The sequence below is a fragment of the Sinocyclocheilus rhinocerous genome, unplaced genomic scaffold (assembly GCF_001515625.1).
Source record: "Sinocyclocheilus rhinocerous isolate Xijiao unplaced genomic scaffold, SAMN03320098_v1.1 scaffold955, whole genome shotgun sequence".
Lineage (NCBI taxonomy): Eukaryota > Metazoa > Chordata > Actinopteri > Cypriniformes > Cyprinidae > Sinocyclocheilus > Sinocyclocheilus rhinocerous.
In genome coordinates this window covers 840,325-856,036 of record NW_015646369.1, presented here as the reverse complement: position 1 = coordinate 856,036, position 15,712 = coordinate 840,325, and the positions used below count along the sequence as shown (strand labels likewise).

General features: G+C 38.1%; 1 protein-coding gene across 1 annotated transcript in view; it reads left to right on the top strand.

The window, feature by feature from the left end:
• The first annotated feature begins 2,965 nt into the window (after positions 1 to 2,965).
• LOC107707656 (collagen alpha-1(XII) chain-like) overlaps positions 2,966 to 15,712 on the top strand; it is an 80,572-nt gene continuing 67,825 nt past the window's right edge. Inside the window, exons 1-13 of the mRNA XM_016511736.1 lie at positions 2,966 to 3,048; positions 3,684 to 3,789; positions 7,660 to 7,776; positions 7,864 to 8,004; positions 8,609 to 8,659; positions 9,408 to 9,671; positions 10,269 to 10,433; positions 10,513 to 10,686; positions 10,775 to 11,065; positions 11,814 to 12,416; positions 13,654 to 13,932; positions 14,021 to 14,293; positions 14,378 to 14,647. Of these exons, the coding sequence (XP_016367222.1) occupies positions 3,720 to 3,789; positions 7,660 to 7,776; positions 7,864 to 8,004; positions 8,609 to 8,659; positions 9,408 to 9,671; positions 10,269 to 10,433; positions 10,513 to 10,686; positions 10,775 to 11,065; positions 11,814 to 12,416; positions 13,654 to 13,932; positions 14,021 to 14,293; positions 14,378 to 14,647 (2,698 nt within the window). The 5' untranslated portion in view covers positions 2,966 to 3,048; positions 3,684 to 3,719. The remainder of the gene's footprint in view (positions 3,049 to 3,683; positions 3,790 to 7,659; positions 7,777 to 7,863; positions 8,005 to 8,608; positions 8,660 to 9,407; positions 9,672 to 10,268; positions 10,434 to 10,512; positions 10,687 to 10,774; positions 11,066 to 11,813; positions 12,417 to 13,653; positions 13,933 to 14,020; positions 14,294 to 14,377; positions 14,648 to 15,712) is intronic.

Here is a 15,712-nt window from a genome sequence, read left to right as displayed (position 1 = left end):
CAGGCAAAACGTAAGTCTCTTAATTAACTTCTTGTTTTTTGAACTGTTGTAAAAAATAGTACGTTTGTAATCATTTGTAGAAAAAAACGGCACTGTTTGTGCGATTGATTAACTATATGAGAAAAGTGCGTGCCGATGTATCAAATGCTAATATGTGGTTTCTGTTTCTTTCAGGAAGACAATGGCATGCCAGTTCATTTGAAGGGAGGCACGACAGATGCTCTCTTGTACAGGGCAACGATGGCGCTTACTGTCTTTGGTAAGCTGTAGATATGTGGCTGGCCATTATATTATTTATGCTTAATCTGCTTTTCATTTTATTTATCTGATATCCCATTTAAATGAGATTACAATCAGTGTGGTTCATGATAGCGTAATGATTAATAACTTCAGTAAATAAATAATATTACATTAATAGGGCCCAATGAAATCAATTAGATTTTTCCCCTAAATTCTGTGTTTTCCTTTTCCTGAATTCAGTTTTAATTCAGTTTAATAATCAAAACCATGCCTAATCAACTGAATTTATTATTACTATTATTATTTTTTTAAGAAAATCTGCTTGAAATTATTATCAAAAACTGTGGTAATCAAATGAAGGCATAAAATATGAACAATTTATTTAATCTTTTATTTTTATTTTATAATTAAATTGATCAATTCCTTTTATTTTTGGCAAAGAATAAACAAAAAAACATGGAAGTAAAATTAATATTCCTTAAAGTTACTATTATAATTTTCTTATTGCTATAGTTATTATTATTGAAGAATGTTTTTGTGGGTCCTGCTATACAACAAAAAAGAAACCCTACAAAAGTAGTTTTTTGAAAAATATGTATTTAATCCTGTATTCAGCGGTACTGTTAGTTCATATAGTTTGCAACTGTATTTGTATTAGGTATCAAACTATGTAAATATTTCTATTAATAGCATTACAGTTACTTATAGTTACTCATATCAGGAAATTTTTCTGAGGATCCCAGTCATTTTAATTTAGGTTAAATGTCTTTAAGGGTGTTCAAAGGCACTGTCATATTGCTTAGTACTTCGTATCCTTTTAAGTGTAAAAATGTAGTGAATATGTACTACTTTGGCTCTGTAAACAGCGCTTTTATTGTCCCACTTCTTCTCTCCACAGGGTGCGGTTATGTGCTGTATGCATTGATCGATGCAGCGCTGCCCAAGAAGAAGGATTGAACATGCCCCTCTATTCATGTGTCTGAATTGTAAAGATCTCTAATCCTCAGAATTAGATGTCCTGTCAGTTATTTTCATTACATTGGATTAATATTTATTGATTGTACTGTAAAGCGCAATCATTATGTAATAAAACGTTCCACTGGCAGTCTGTGTTTGAAGATGTCCTCTCAATTGCGGTTTCACAAAATTTCATTAGATTTAAAGTTACGATGCAGCGGAAGTAGTGACAGATCTGTTCTTCCATCCTGTGACGTGCATCCGAGTGAAGCGGATAATCGGAAAAGAAAAGATGTAGGGCGGGACTTTGGTTCTATGCATTGGTTGTTGATTGGATGTTAATATGTGGGCGGGGCTTATGTATCACCAAAACATGTCTGTTGTTTTTAATCTATGGTCCAACACTGATTAAGCATTACAAGTGCAAAAAATAAATAAAAATGTAAACATGTTCATGAATGAATCATTCACAATAAGATCTATTACTGCATTTAGAAAAAAGGGTGAATTTTCATTTAATGCCGACTTTAAAAATACAAGTACATTAAAACCATCTCATCTCGATCACATTCTCGATTTTGTTTTTCTTTAACGCGAGTTACGTAATCAGATTGCTTTTTTCAAGTAACTAGTAAAGTAACGCATTACTTTTTAAATTACAAGAGAATATCGGAGTTACTTTTTCAAATAATTAACGCAAGTTACTTTTTTTTTTTCACAATATTGTAATGCATTACTTTTAAAAGTAACTTTCCCCAACACTGTCCCTGTATATATGAACTTAGTATGGTGGATAATTGTTCAGCTCTGCTATGTAGTGTATGATAATTATGTTAAAAATATACTAATAGTATGATTTTCAACAATTCTCTTCTTTTTATGATGAATAGGCTAAATCTTCCTTAGTAGTGTTAAAATGAACGCATTTCAAAATAAGTTAAAAGCAATGACTTTTAGCTCTAGGTATAGTAATTATGAGAAAAACTGATCGGCACTGAAAAAAAAGAAGTTGCTGGAACAATTTTCCCTCAAGACATTGCTAGTAAAATTCACAAACAATTTCGATTAAACGGCAAGTAACACATTGAAGACGTGAAATTTTGAAGTAGAAATTTTTTTATTTTTTACCTTCCTTTTCCGACAGCTTACGAAACACACCATCAGCAGTGAAGTATGTACTTCAGTATGCAGCTGTAGTGTGTGATTTTGCACAGAAACCAAAGCGCTCTCATTACATTTAACACGACTGTCTAACCAAAAGTAGCCCATGTAAGCGATTGCGCAAACGTTCAATACATTCGCAATTTCGCATAAATATATACTTCGTTTGAAGTGTCGTCAGTTTCGTTGTTAACAAAGCGGTCATGTGCTTGGAGTGTAGACGGGCTACGACACCCCTACCATAAAACTATATCGACTTTTTCGATTTAATTAGCCTACAATACAGTTTTTGTGAGGTAGCTGAAAGATTCAATCGTTCTATTACGTAGCCTACATTTCACCAATAAGTATATTTCATTCATTCTAATCATTTTTCGAGTTAGTAATTTTGCCCATCTTTTCTAAGCACAATCTGAGGTAGTATCTTTAGTAGCCTATTAAAATTGAATACCCCAGCACATCTGCATCCCTTCTGAAGTAGCCTAGTCCCGTATCTCTGATTTAAAAGTGGGGGCTCCATTCTTGAGGAATTTCGTAAGGGAGTAAAGTTGGGAACAACCCCCTATTTAGTGTCAGGTTGAGCTCAGATTCCTCCCATTCTCCCAGAGGTTTCCCTCACTGCTGGAGGAGCGAGACGAGGCTCTCAGTCAGCCTTTGCTTTCCATCTGTGATCCTGACGGACTGTTACAGGTCTGAATATGACTTCTTTACTTCATTCAAACATTTCAAAGGAGTTATTTAGATTTGTACGGAATGTTTAAAATAACGCGTTATTTAACGTTAAATATTACGAATGTCTGGAATTTCGTAGACTGAGGTGATTTATGTAACATAATTACATTATGTGACAACACGTCTTTTTTTTTTTAATATTTAAATTTTGGTAAAACGAGAGTTTTTAAATGTTTAGCAGAAATTATTCTGAGATGGGCTAATTGTTGATTTAGGTTTAGGTCTATAGCCTATTAATCAGATGAATGGTTGTGCATTTTCACTGCACTTGTGTCAAGCTCCACGTGGAGGCGCTCGTGAGCCGTCATGCAGAGCACCGTGTCCCAATGAGAAGTAATTCTACACATTAGTTCTGTCATCTAACTGAAAGGGAATAAGCCGAAAGAGAGAGAGAGAGAGAGAGAGAGAGTTCTGTCATCTAATTGCCATTTACATGTTTAGGTGTTAAAATGATTCACACTTATTTAGTACAAAATTAAACTAAGCACACCATGAATGCATTGGTATAATGTTGCTATTATTTAAAGTAAAGTATGCCTACTATGCAATGACTGTAGAAATAACGATGAATTATTTTTTTTCTCTCGTTGTAGATTAATTAATGAGCTGCTGACTGTGTCTGTGTAAACATGAAGATCAGGCTGTCTTTGGCTGCCGCTGCACTCTTTACTATATTACTGAATTCAGTAGAGGCTCAAGGTATAGTCCATGCTGTCTGTCTCTCTTCTGTTTTAAAACATTTACAGTGAAATATGTTTTTGTTCATTAATTGGATGCCGAGCATCCATTGCTAACTTGTTGAATATCTTATATTAAACTGTATTACTACTTATGTATGATGAACTTCTATATAGTTATTTATAGCCTAATAGTTTATACGTTTCTAGAAATAGTTCTAATAAGCTATTAAATGAAAATGATGTGCTCTGTTTGTTTAAAAATGTTACTTGCGCAATGTTGTCTGCGGTTCCAGTCTACATAGAGGCGTGTGCTTCTACACACACACACACACAGAGAATTACAAAAGAAAAAGCTATTTATACTTAATATGTTTAGTATGAAAAACAGTCACAATCTGCCATTTGTTGCGAGGCATGCCTCAGCAGTTCTGCAGATATGCAGCATGAAACAAGCAGTCTGGGATGGTCATCACCTCCTCTATGAGTCAGTTATTGCCCAATGAATTACCATTAGTGCTGGTTAATTACAGGAGCTGAAATGAAAACATTGTTACAAAAGCATCATTATTAAATGTCAGAAAAAGTTTAAACTGCAGACTTTTGCAATAAGTTCTTGCGGAGACATAAGTATCTTAAGTCAAACTCAAATGCACATTTATCAAGAGTCAGAACACATGCAAACAAAATCACTAAATTGTATTGCACTGTGTGTAGCTGGATCAGGGTTGCCAGATCCCAGAACTTTTTTCAGCTCAAACCCCACCCAGAAGGAATGAAATCTAGCCTATTTTTTCCCCACATCCAATCACAGTTGACAGCTGCTGGATTCCCATAAAAAGGCTTAAAATAAACTTGATTTTATTTATTCTTTATGTATGTAGTATATGCATAAATTTGTATTTTATACCTCTTAGGTTACTGAATCTGAATAGGTACTTGGATTTTATCATTTTTACACACTTTGCATGACAAATAGTTTAAAATGTAAGATATAAATATGAGTAACACTGCGACAACATGTGATACACTGACATAACTATCCATATATAAGCTGTTTTTGTTTTTTTTGCTATAAAATGCACATTGCCCTTAGTTCTTTTACACAGTTCTTCATGCATGAAATTAAATCTCTGATACTTTCCGATCTCAGTCAAGATCTAATCAAAACAACCTTGGCAACACTGAGCTGGATACACACATAAAATGAAATATAAAAATACTTTAAATAAAATCATATGCACTTTATGCTTAGCTATAAATGGGTTCCAGAAGTAAAATGGATAAGTGTTTTCTACCGCATGATTTGAAGTTGTTTTAGTTTAAAACGGATCTGTAATTAAAGTCACCACCAAACAGCATCAGTTTAGCCCACCGACAGCTGTCTCGAGCGAAAGTGATGTGAGAACGTGAGGATGAAGTTTGATTCAACTGGAAAACCAAATGGAAACATTGGGGGTTTTTTTGCGCGTGCTGTAACAGAATGGAAAGATGTAACATGAGAGGGCTGAATTAGTTCTCAGACAGCACAAAGACAAAGAGCCGTTTTAGGTTTCCTGCAGCCGCTCACGAAAACGCTGAGTTGCAGTCCATATGGAAAGTTAATATGCAGTAATGTTTAATGTCAGCACATGTTGTGGAATTACTTTGGCATCTGCTCGGCTTCTCCGGGAGACTCCAACCCTCTTTTCCGAACTGCCTGGCAACGGCGCTAGCCAGAAAGAATGCCTGACTGGCTGGAGGTTATTGACATGGGGCAGACTTTCTCTCCGCGGGATGAGAGAAGTGCTCTCCTGACGGGCCTCCTCATCCTGAAGTTTCCAGAAACTCAACACGAGCCGACGTTTGTGTCACTTTCGTTATGAAACTGTCAACAGAGTCAACAAAGCTGTCACGTTCCCTTATGATAACAGTTGCCGAGCCGGTATTAAAGCTCAATGGTAAGGTAGCGTTTCAGACATCGTTTATGCGCGCTGGTGCCGTGACACAAGATGCCTCATCTGTGAATCGTGAAGACTCATGGGTTCGGCCTGTTCGGACACATGAAGGGAATCGGCCCAGACCGTTTGAGTTTGGCGCGTCAGGTTGGTGAGCATTCTTTCTCCAGCAGGTCGTGTTGTCTGTCGTTTTCCTGGTGTGCTTCCTCCACCGTTTATTTTAAAATGATATTCTGCTGCTCTGGCCACTTCTTTCCACCCGAAACTTTCCTTCTTTTTCTTTGCGCATGTGACGTTTTGCCACGTCCCCATTATTCAGCTGGCCGTCAAGAAGAATTAAGAACAGTAGTGCATGGAAAAGTCTCTACAGCGAAGATCTGCTCTTATAGATGATCATTAATCTATAGCAGACACTGTGGATCTTCATCGCCTTGTCGATGAAGGCCAGTAATAAATGTACTAGTTTACAGAACTCTACAGTGCATTCTTAAAAATAAAGGTTCCAATTAGAACCAAATCATGTTCTACTGCTTAAAACTGTAAAATACTGAGCCAAAAAAAAAAAAAAACCTATAATGTACTGGAACATCAAGAACTTTTTTAATCTCCAAAGAACGACAAAGTTTCATTTTTAAGTGTTCTGAAAATAAAGGTTCTTTATTGGCATTGATGATTCCATGAAGAACCTTTAACATCCATGGAAACAAAAGGTTCTTACAATAATTGTGTAAAAGAGGTTCTTCACACTAAGGAAAAAAATGTTCACTGAAAGGTTCTTTGGGGAACTAAAATGGTTCTTCTATGGCCATTTAGGAACCCTTATATTTAAGAATTTTACCCAGCACTGGGTTGTATTTAACCCAGCATTTTTTAGAGTGTGATATTGCAAGCTGCACTCTAAATATACTAATTCATTTCTGTAATATTCAGCATGTTTAATATCACCTGTTGTTTGCATTTTGGATGACATCGCCTGTTTTTCCTATGCATTCAAGACATTATTCGGACAGCAGAGATTTACATCAATCATCAGCATTCATGCATGCAGATGTAACATGGATGTGGAGTACGTAAGTGGACATCTCATTGCCTAAGATCGCCGCCTGCTGAGATGAGATCCACGACGGTTTGATGTAGATTGCATGTCAATAATGTCTATGACAGAATATCATTTTGAAATACATTTGTTGTGTTGTCCTTTGTGTTGTACATGGAAACAGTGTAATAAGTTGTTCCCCCATGTACATGTGCATGACGCTTTGACAACCAGACGAATGCGGATCGAGTGTCGTCTTGTCACGTACATCTTCTGTTTGAAAAGGAACTACACAAAAGTCTGTCACGACGAGCTGTGTATTCTTTTTTTGAGATTTGCAATGGATACGTGCCTTCAGTAAAACCTGTTAGTACTCAAGCCTTGTTGGAATATATGTATATATACAAAGCGTATATATAACATATATGTATTTTTCTCTACTCCGGACAGAGCCATCTGGACATCTTTGACATCTCGAAAACTTGATTCCATTGTATAATCAATATTTTGGGAATGGAAACATTATCTTGATATGATTTCTTTTTGTCACCAGAGTTCCAGTGAACGGGCATGCATTGTATTGATTGCATTCAGCATGTATTGGATGGTTTGTCGACGACATTTTATTTGTGATAGCTCTTCTCTGCTTGAGCTGCAGACCGTGAGATTCCAGGTTTTGCAACTCAAGAAAAGGCCATTTGAACCGAAATGGCTTCCGTCACTCTCTTATGTCATGTTTTGTCACCTTTACTGTTGGTTCTGTTTGTCTCGCCCAACAATAAACGACTAAACTTCAGTCCTGAAGTGTTTGTCGTTGGGGTTGTTGAAAATCATCTAATGTTTTTTTTTTCTAAATGTATTATTAATTCAAATATTGCAGTTTCTCGTGATCTTGACTCCGTTAACCCTTTGTTTGCAGTGGAGCCTCCTTCAGACTTGAAATTTAAAATCTTAAATGAAAACACAGTGCATATGTCATGGAGGAGGCCTTCGTCTCAGATACAGGGCTACAGAATACAAGTCATATCAGATACAGGTGCGTGATGTCAACATCTGCATGTTTTTTTATTGATCAGCTTTGAGTAGCTTCTCTTCTGACTTGATATGTCGTTATCTGTTCCAGATTATTTGAAAGATTTCAGTCTTCCTGCCTCGGCCACAAACACATCAATCACGGATTTAACTCCAGATGTAGACTATTCAGTGTCTATCAATTCATATGATGGTGCGGAAGAAAGTATCCCTATCCTTGGACAAATAACAAGTAAGTGCACACCAGATATCCTCAATGTCTTTTTCTTATTAGTTTTGGATTTTAAAACAAGCAACTGTTGGTATTGCATGCATGCATGGTAAGGGATTTGCTCATGTGTTCAATTTTGGCTTGAAACTTGAGTGATATTTCAGGTCATGTGGCTTATGGGATAAAGAAGAGGAGCAAACCTTTTAAAACCTGCTTTTAAATGCCACTGTCAAGAAAAGTTTAAATGTAATATCTTAAAAAGGTAATTTGGTAACTTGAGTCATGTCTAGAGACCAAAATATAATAGAGAGTTAGGAGTGGACTCCTTTGACTTAAGCCGTAATGGAACAACCCATAACACCCTAGGCATCACATAGCAATGCACTAAAAACCATTCAGAATACTGCAGCAATACTCTTTCAAGCACTCACAACACACTAATTGTTTTGAAGTTTTGAAGCACCATTCACATTTTCTTCAAAACATGTACAAATCCAGTTTAGTTCGAGATCTTCTGAGCAAATTTACAATAAACGAGGTGTTGATTATTCGTTTTGATAAATCTATTTGCCAAAAGGAAATGTGAGCTTCCAAGGCACAGACCTAACTTCTTCTGCTCTTACAGTTCAATCCAGCAACACAAGTGGAACAAAGAGGCCACCGTCAGAGGCTGTCAGTGAGTATATTCAATCAAACCATTTCTTCATCATTCCAGATGTTAGTTTCCTTGCTTCTTATCACCTATGAAATGGAATTTTATATGCCGTGTATTAGATCACATTTTTCCTCTAAACTTCAACCGCTGTAGACTTGTTACTGCTCGCAAAAAGAAAGATTGCTCAAGGCTGTGGTTGGCAGTGTAAAAATTGCCTTTAATTAAAAGCATTAAAATAGAATCAGAGCTCATAAAACACTTTGCTTTGTACTGTTAGAAGTGGCTGGTATAACGCAGAGAGGGGCTCAGAGGCTTTTTCTAGCCTCACTCATTGACTCTCACACACTCAGACATCACAACTGGTGGAAAGGATTACGGTCCTGACCCAATTCCACTTCTTGTAAGTCCAGATCGAGAGTACCGGTGCCAAAACAAATCCAATTGAAATTCCAGAAAACCTGTTCTCAAGATGGACATTTCACAGTAAAGTTTTGGAGTCGTGTCTAAAGAAACAGAAAGAAGTTTATTGAAAGTTTCCATTTGCTTCGGAAGCATCATTTTTGTTGGGAAATGTTAAAGGAAACAGACAGAGGACATGACTTTTTAGGAGTCATTAATAATTGTGTAAGCGTAGTTGCAAAATAGACTAAACAACAACATTTTTTGTCCATTAATGTGTAAAATAAGTCAAATGACAAAGAGTGTGGTAGATCTATAGTAGACTCTTATATGGCTTTCTCTCATGCCTCTTAATTTCCTCGTCATGCAGAGTGTTCAGTGAGTGCTATCGCGGATCTGGTTTTCCTGGTGGATGGCTCTTGGAGCGTGGGAAGAGAAAACTTTAAATTCATCCGGAGTTTCATTGGGGCCATGGCGGGAGCTTTTGACATTGGAGAGGATAAGACCAGAGTGGCTGTGGTGCAGTACAGCTCAGATACCAGGACAGAGTTCAACCTGAACCAGTATTACATGCGGCCTGATGTCCTGCGAGCCATTAAAAATCTGCCCTACAAGGGTGGTAACACCATGACAGGTGTGTAAAAGATTTACGATTTGCCATACCATTATTTGGCTGATTAGGACTTGTTTCTGTATCAGCATCTGTGTTGGTCCTGGAACAACCCTAGTCAACATTAATCATCCATTAATCAGAGTTTGGGGATTGTTGGTGAAAGGGATTGGGTTTGGCTTGGAGTGGGATCAATATTCTTGTCAATCTATCATGTGGTAACACATAGGCGATATTGGAACGACCTACTAGGCTTAAAAATAAATCATTACCTGAATAAACATTAAAAAGAGTCATAAACAGCTGAATAAATATTCATATTTAGACACAAATTCTTCCAAAATAATCACTTAAAAGAGTTTGAAATCTTCGGTTACACTTTATTTTTAAGGTGTCCTTGTTACAGTGTAATTATACATTTAAGTACTGAGTAATATTAATTAACTACATGTGCTTACTATATGGTTAGGGTTACTTGCATATAATTATGCGTAATTTATTGTTATTTTAATAGTAAGTACATGTAACGTGTAACAAGGACACCTTAAAATAAAGTGTTACTAAATCTTCCTTCGACATGAATTAATTTGTACCGGTTTCTTACATGCATCCATCAACCAGGTGATGCAATGGACTATCTGGTGAAAAACACTTTCACTGCGGCGACTGGAGCCAGGAAAGGCTTTCCAAAAGTAGCCATGATCATCACGGATGGAAAGTCACAAGACCCAGTAGGGGAGTACGCCGAACGCCTGAGGAACATTGGAGTAGAGATCTTTGTCCTGGGTATGTACAGTATACATCTATTGAACATGCATCCAAAACTGCATGGAACACTATTTCAAGCCGCGTTTCATGTCTTCAGGTATCAAAGGAGCAGATGAGGATGAGTTAAAGGAGATAGCCTCCACTCCCCACAGCAAGCATATCTATAATGTCCCAAACTTCGACATGATCAATCAGGTGCAGAAGGAGCTCATCACGCAGGTGTGCTCTGGTGTGGAGGAGCAGCTAAATTTGCTTGCAAGCGGAGAGGAAGGTACTGGCCATGCATCGTAAACTCACAGAGAATTGACCAGTTAATGGAAGATCTATGAATCATAAATATTTATCCTTTTTTACCCCAGTTGTTGAACCAGCTTCAGACCTCAGAGTAACTGACGTCTCCTCCAAATCCATGAGAATTAGGTGGGATTCGTCTCCTGGTGACATCACAGGCTATAAGCTGCAGGTCTTCCCCATGATTGCTGGCGCCAAGAAGCAGGAGCTCTACACAGGGCCCACATTCACCGTGGCCAACGTCAGAGACCTGTCTCCTGAGACAGAGTATGAGATCAGTCTGTTTGCCCTCAAAGGTCTGACTCCTAGTAAGCCACAAGTTGTCAACGAGAAAACACAGCCTGTGAAGGTGTCTACAGGTAAGATGCTAACAACTAGTTTCATTAATGCTTCCAAGGCCCTGTTTACACCTGGTATTAAGATGCGTTTTGGTCGATCGGGTAACAAGTATCGGGTAACATTTGGTGTTTTAATCTGTCGCTTTTCTCCACGTTTTTCCGGGGTTTAGGATGACCCAGGGTTAACAATTTCAAGTGTGAAAAGCAATCCCATCTAATACGTTTTCGACTACCTTTGGAAGTGGTCGTAACTGGACAAGCTGAAAAGGTTTTACACCCAATTCATACCTGTATTAAATGTTGTCCACTTGTGATTGGATCGACCAAAACATGTCTTAATGGTGTAAACAAGTCCCAAGTATTCAACCACGATACACTAAGTTTGAGCACAGAGAAGTGTGAAAGAGATCTGAGCACTACAATTCCTTGAACTGTGTTGATCAAGGATGCAACTGTTCATGGATCACCTTCTTGTGGGGACTGAATTTACAACATTTGAGTTGCCAGTCCGAATCTTTAACCATCCTATTATAGGCTGGAATATACTACATGGCTTTTTAAATCGGAACTAGTGTTGGGTCCTCCAGACTGTAAACCGTAGCAAAAATCATGGCAAAAGTTGTATAGTGTACTCCAGCCTTAAATCTCACAGATCTACCCTATTCATAGTTTATCTATATACTGGTACTTTTTGACCTGCTTACCCTCAAAATGCAAATATAATTTCCAGACAGACAGGTTGTGAAGTCTTGTGTTTTGTTGCCTATAGAGTGCTCCCAAGAGGTCGAGGTCCAAGCTGATATTGTCCTCCTGGTCGATGGCTCGTACAGTATAGGACTGGCTAACTTTGCTAAAGTTAGAGCCTTCCTTGAAGTGCTCGTCAAATCTTTTGACATCGGACCCAACAAAGTGCAGATCAGCTTGGTTCAGTACAGCCGGGATCCTCACACTGAGTTTGCCCTGAACAAGCACGATGACAATGCAGCTGTGCTCAATGCAGTGCGCACCTTCCCCTACCGTGGAGGCTCCACCAACACTGGCAAGGCCATGACCTACGTAAGGGAAAAGATCTTCATTCCAGCCCGTGGCGCTCGTGATAACGTGCCACGAGTCATGGTGCTCATCACAGACGGCAAATCCTCGGATTCTTTCAAAAACCCTGCCAACAAACTAAGGGATGCAGACGTGGAGATTTTCGCCGTGGGAGTCAAGGACGCCGTGCGCTCCGAGCTGGAGGCGATTGCCAACGTTCCTGCTGATAACCATGTGTTTGAGGTGGAAGACTTTGATTCCTTTCAGCGGATCTCCAAGGAACTAACCACATCCATCTGTCTAAGAATTGAGCAGGAGCTCCATAACATCAAGAAAAGAAGTATGTGCCAAATTCGATTACATTCGTTTATTGTTTTTTTCCCCAGTCATTTCTGTTAGTGTTTATGTGAGTGAGCTTACCATGATTTACAAGTAGGACAGGTTGCTGGATCAACAGCCTTGATGGACCTGGAATAACAGTCTTATCAACCAATAACATTTTAGGAATGAAAAAAAGTATTAAGGTTAGGGCTGGGGTTAGGGATTTGAACAACAATCTTACCAGCCTATCTGTTCCCTCTGATAAGCAGTTTACTCTGGGTAGTTAGTTAAGGATAGGGTTCAGACTATGTTTGTTTGATGGGAATGTTGTTCCAGGATCAACAAAAGATCCACGAACACACCCTGCTTGGGACAGTCACCAGTACGGTTTCATAATACAAATACATAAGGAAACATCTGTTGAGGGCAGATTAGATATAATAAACATCATGAACAATAAATAATCAACATCATCATAATCAATACTAAATTGCTGTTATACAGCACATATTTCAGTTTTTTATTGTGTTAAAGGGACAGTTCACCCAAAAAATGAAAATTCTGTCATCATTTACTCATCCTTAAGTTGTTCCAAACCTGCACGAGTTTATTTGTTCTGTTGAACACAAAAGAAGATATTTTGAAGGATATATGGGTAACCAAACAGTAGTATTTTTCCCATACTATGGAAGTCAATGGGGATTGTCAACTTTTTTTCTTTTCTTTGGTCACACTTTATTTTTAGGTCCAATTCTCGCTATTAACAAACCATTAACTGTGACTTTGCCTCAATAAACTACACATTTTCTGCTTCTTAATAGTTTTAAAGTAAGTTTAGGTATTGGGTAGGATTAGGGATGTAGAATGTGGTCATGCAGAATATGTGCTTCACAAGTACTAATAAACAGCCAATATGTTATTAATAGGCATGCTAATAAGCAACTATTTAATAGTGAGAATTGGTCCCTGTACTGAAGTGTACCCTGTACCCCTCTTCTTTTGTGTTCAACAGTACAGGGTTGAACCAACTTGAGGATGAGTTAATGATGAAATGATGACAGGATTTTCATTATTGGGTGAACTATCCCTTTAACACATGTCTATTTAGAATCTATTGCTAAAGTTTCTCTTGGAGTGAATCAAGCAAGCAAGACCAAGCTTAAAGCATGGAAAGCCAGATAATAAACATTCAAGAAAATACACATTGTAAAAAAAACCTTTGCTTTTAACTTATAGTGATGTGCTCTATCATACAGGTTTGGTTCCACCAAAGTCGCTAAGCTTCTCTGAGGTCACCTCCAGAAGCTTCAGGACCTCGTGGATTTCTGACGGAGAGGATGTCCTGTCTTTTCTGGTGCGTTTCAGGCCAGCGGCTGACGTAACTGGAGACTACATCTCTTTGGTGGTTCCTCCTGACACCACCACTACGATTTTGCCCAATCTCACGCCCCTGACCACTTACGAGGTTAATGTCATCGCCCAGTATGATAAAGGAGACAGTTTTCCTTTGACAGGCGAGGAGACGACTTTAGAAGGTATTTAATCCCAGTCAAAGTCATTTATCACTGACAAGTACAGCTTTTTTGCATGTGGCTGATAACACGCACTGCTCTCGCATTTCAGAATTAGGCTCTGTCCGTAACCTTGTGGTGAGCGATGAGACCGTAGACAGCTTCCGCGTGTCGTGGAGAGCCGCTCCAGGAGCAGTGCTGAGGTACAGACTGTTGTATGAGCCAGTGGGTGGAGGAGATAAACTGGAAGCACAGACTGATGGGAGTCAGGTCACCATTGTGCTCCCCGAACTGCTACCCGTCACCACTTACCGTGTCACAGTGTACCCCGAGTATGCAAGTGGAATGGGTCCCTCCATGGACACTGAGGGCACCACCAAAGAAGGTCAGCACTGTTTGGAAGCTTTGACTCTTTTACCTTGAAATTCTAAAAAAGTTAATTAATCCCATATTTATTATTCCCTCTCAGTCCGGGGCTCTCCACGTGACCTGAGGGTCTTCAACGAGACCGTGTCCAGCATGAGGGTCTCATGGCGGGCCGCTCCAGGCATTGTGCTGCAATATCAAGTGGCCTACAAACCTGATGGTGGGGAAAGGAAAGAAATGTTTGTTAAAGGAGACGCAACAACTGCTTTGCTGAGAAATCTGTCACCGGACACAGAGTATGAGGTCTTCGTTAGTGCCCGATACACCTCTGGCCTCGGAGCGCCACTGATGGGAACAGGCACCACTCTGGAAGGTAAGACACTTCAGTATTGCATTCGAAGCTTTTTCTACAAAGCAATTCATTTGTCTGCAGTACACTGTATAAAATGAAACTAAAAATTGATGGGTGGTTTAAGACACCCAGATGGCAGTCTGCACCAGTCGTTGAACTACACTGCTTTTTCCATAATAGATGCAGATACCTTTAAAGCAGTTTGGCTACTGTGAGAATGCCGATCTATATGATATAATACAATTGAATGAAACAAAATGAGAAATTGAAAATTGAAATCAAATAAAAAAGGGCTGTCTGAACATTTTGTCAAATTTTGACAATCTCAAAATTCCCAAATATTGGCAGATATACCCTAGTGAAAAATAAATATAATATATATGAAATACATTTATTTCATGCTAAGTATACTACAAGTACATTTACACATGTGTACTTAATAAAAATACCCTGTAATTGTACTTTTGGTATACTAAACTGGTATACTTACAATCTGCTAAATTGTAAACTAATTTTTGTCCTTAATGCACTTTAAGTAGTGCTGAAGTCCAAATAAAGATATACTGAAGTATATTTGATTGTGCTAAAGTGGAACGATTGCAAGTATACTTCAGATACACTCTAAATATCTTGCATTTAAAGACCGATATTATTCAAAGATCATACAATCCTCATCAATAGTGACATTAAAACACATTTTTGGCTTAATATTAAGAAATGTGCATTGTGCACAAGTACTACTTCAGATAAAATTAAATTAGTATTTGTGACCCTGGAGCACAAAAGCAGTCTTAAGTCGCTGGGGTATATTTGTAGCAATAGCCAAAAATACATTGTATGGGTCAAGATGATCGATTTTTCTTTTATGCCAAAAATCATTAGGATATTAAGTAAAGATCATGTTCCATGAAGATATTTTGTAAATTTCCTACCATAAATATATCAAAACTTAATTTTTGACTAGTAATATGCATTGCTAAGAACTTCATTTGAACAACTTTAAAGATGATTTTCTCAATATTTAGATTTTTTAGCTCCCTCAGATTCCAGATTTTCAAATAGTTGCATCTCAGCCAAATATTGTCC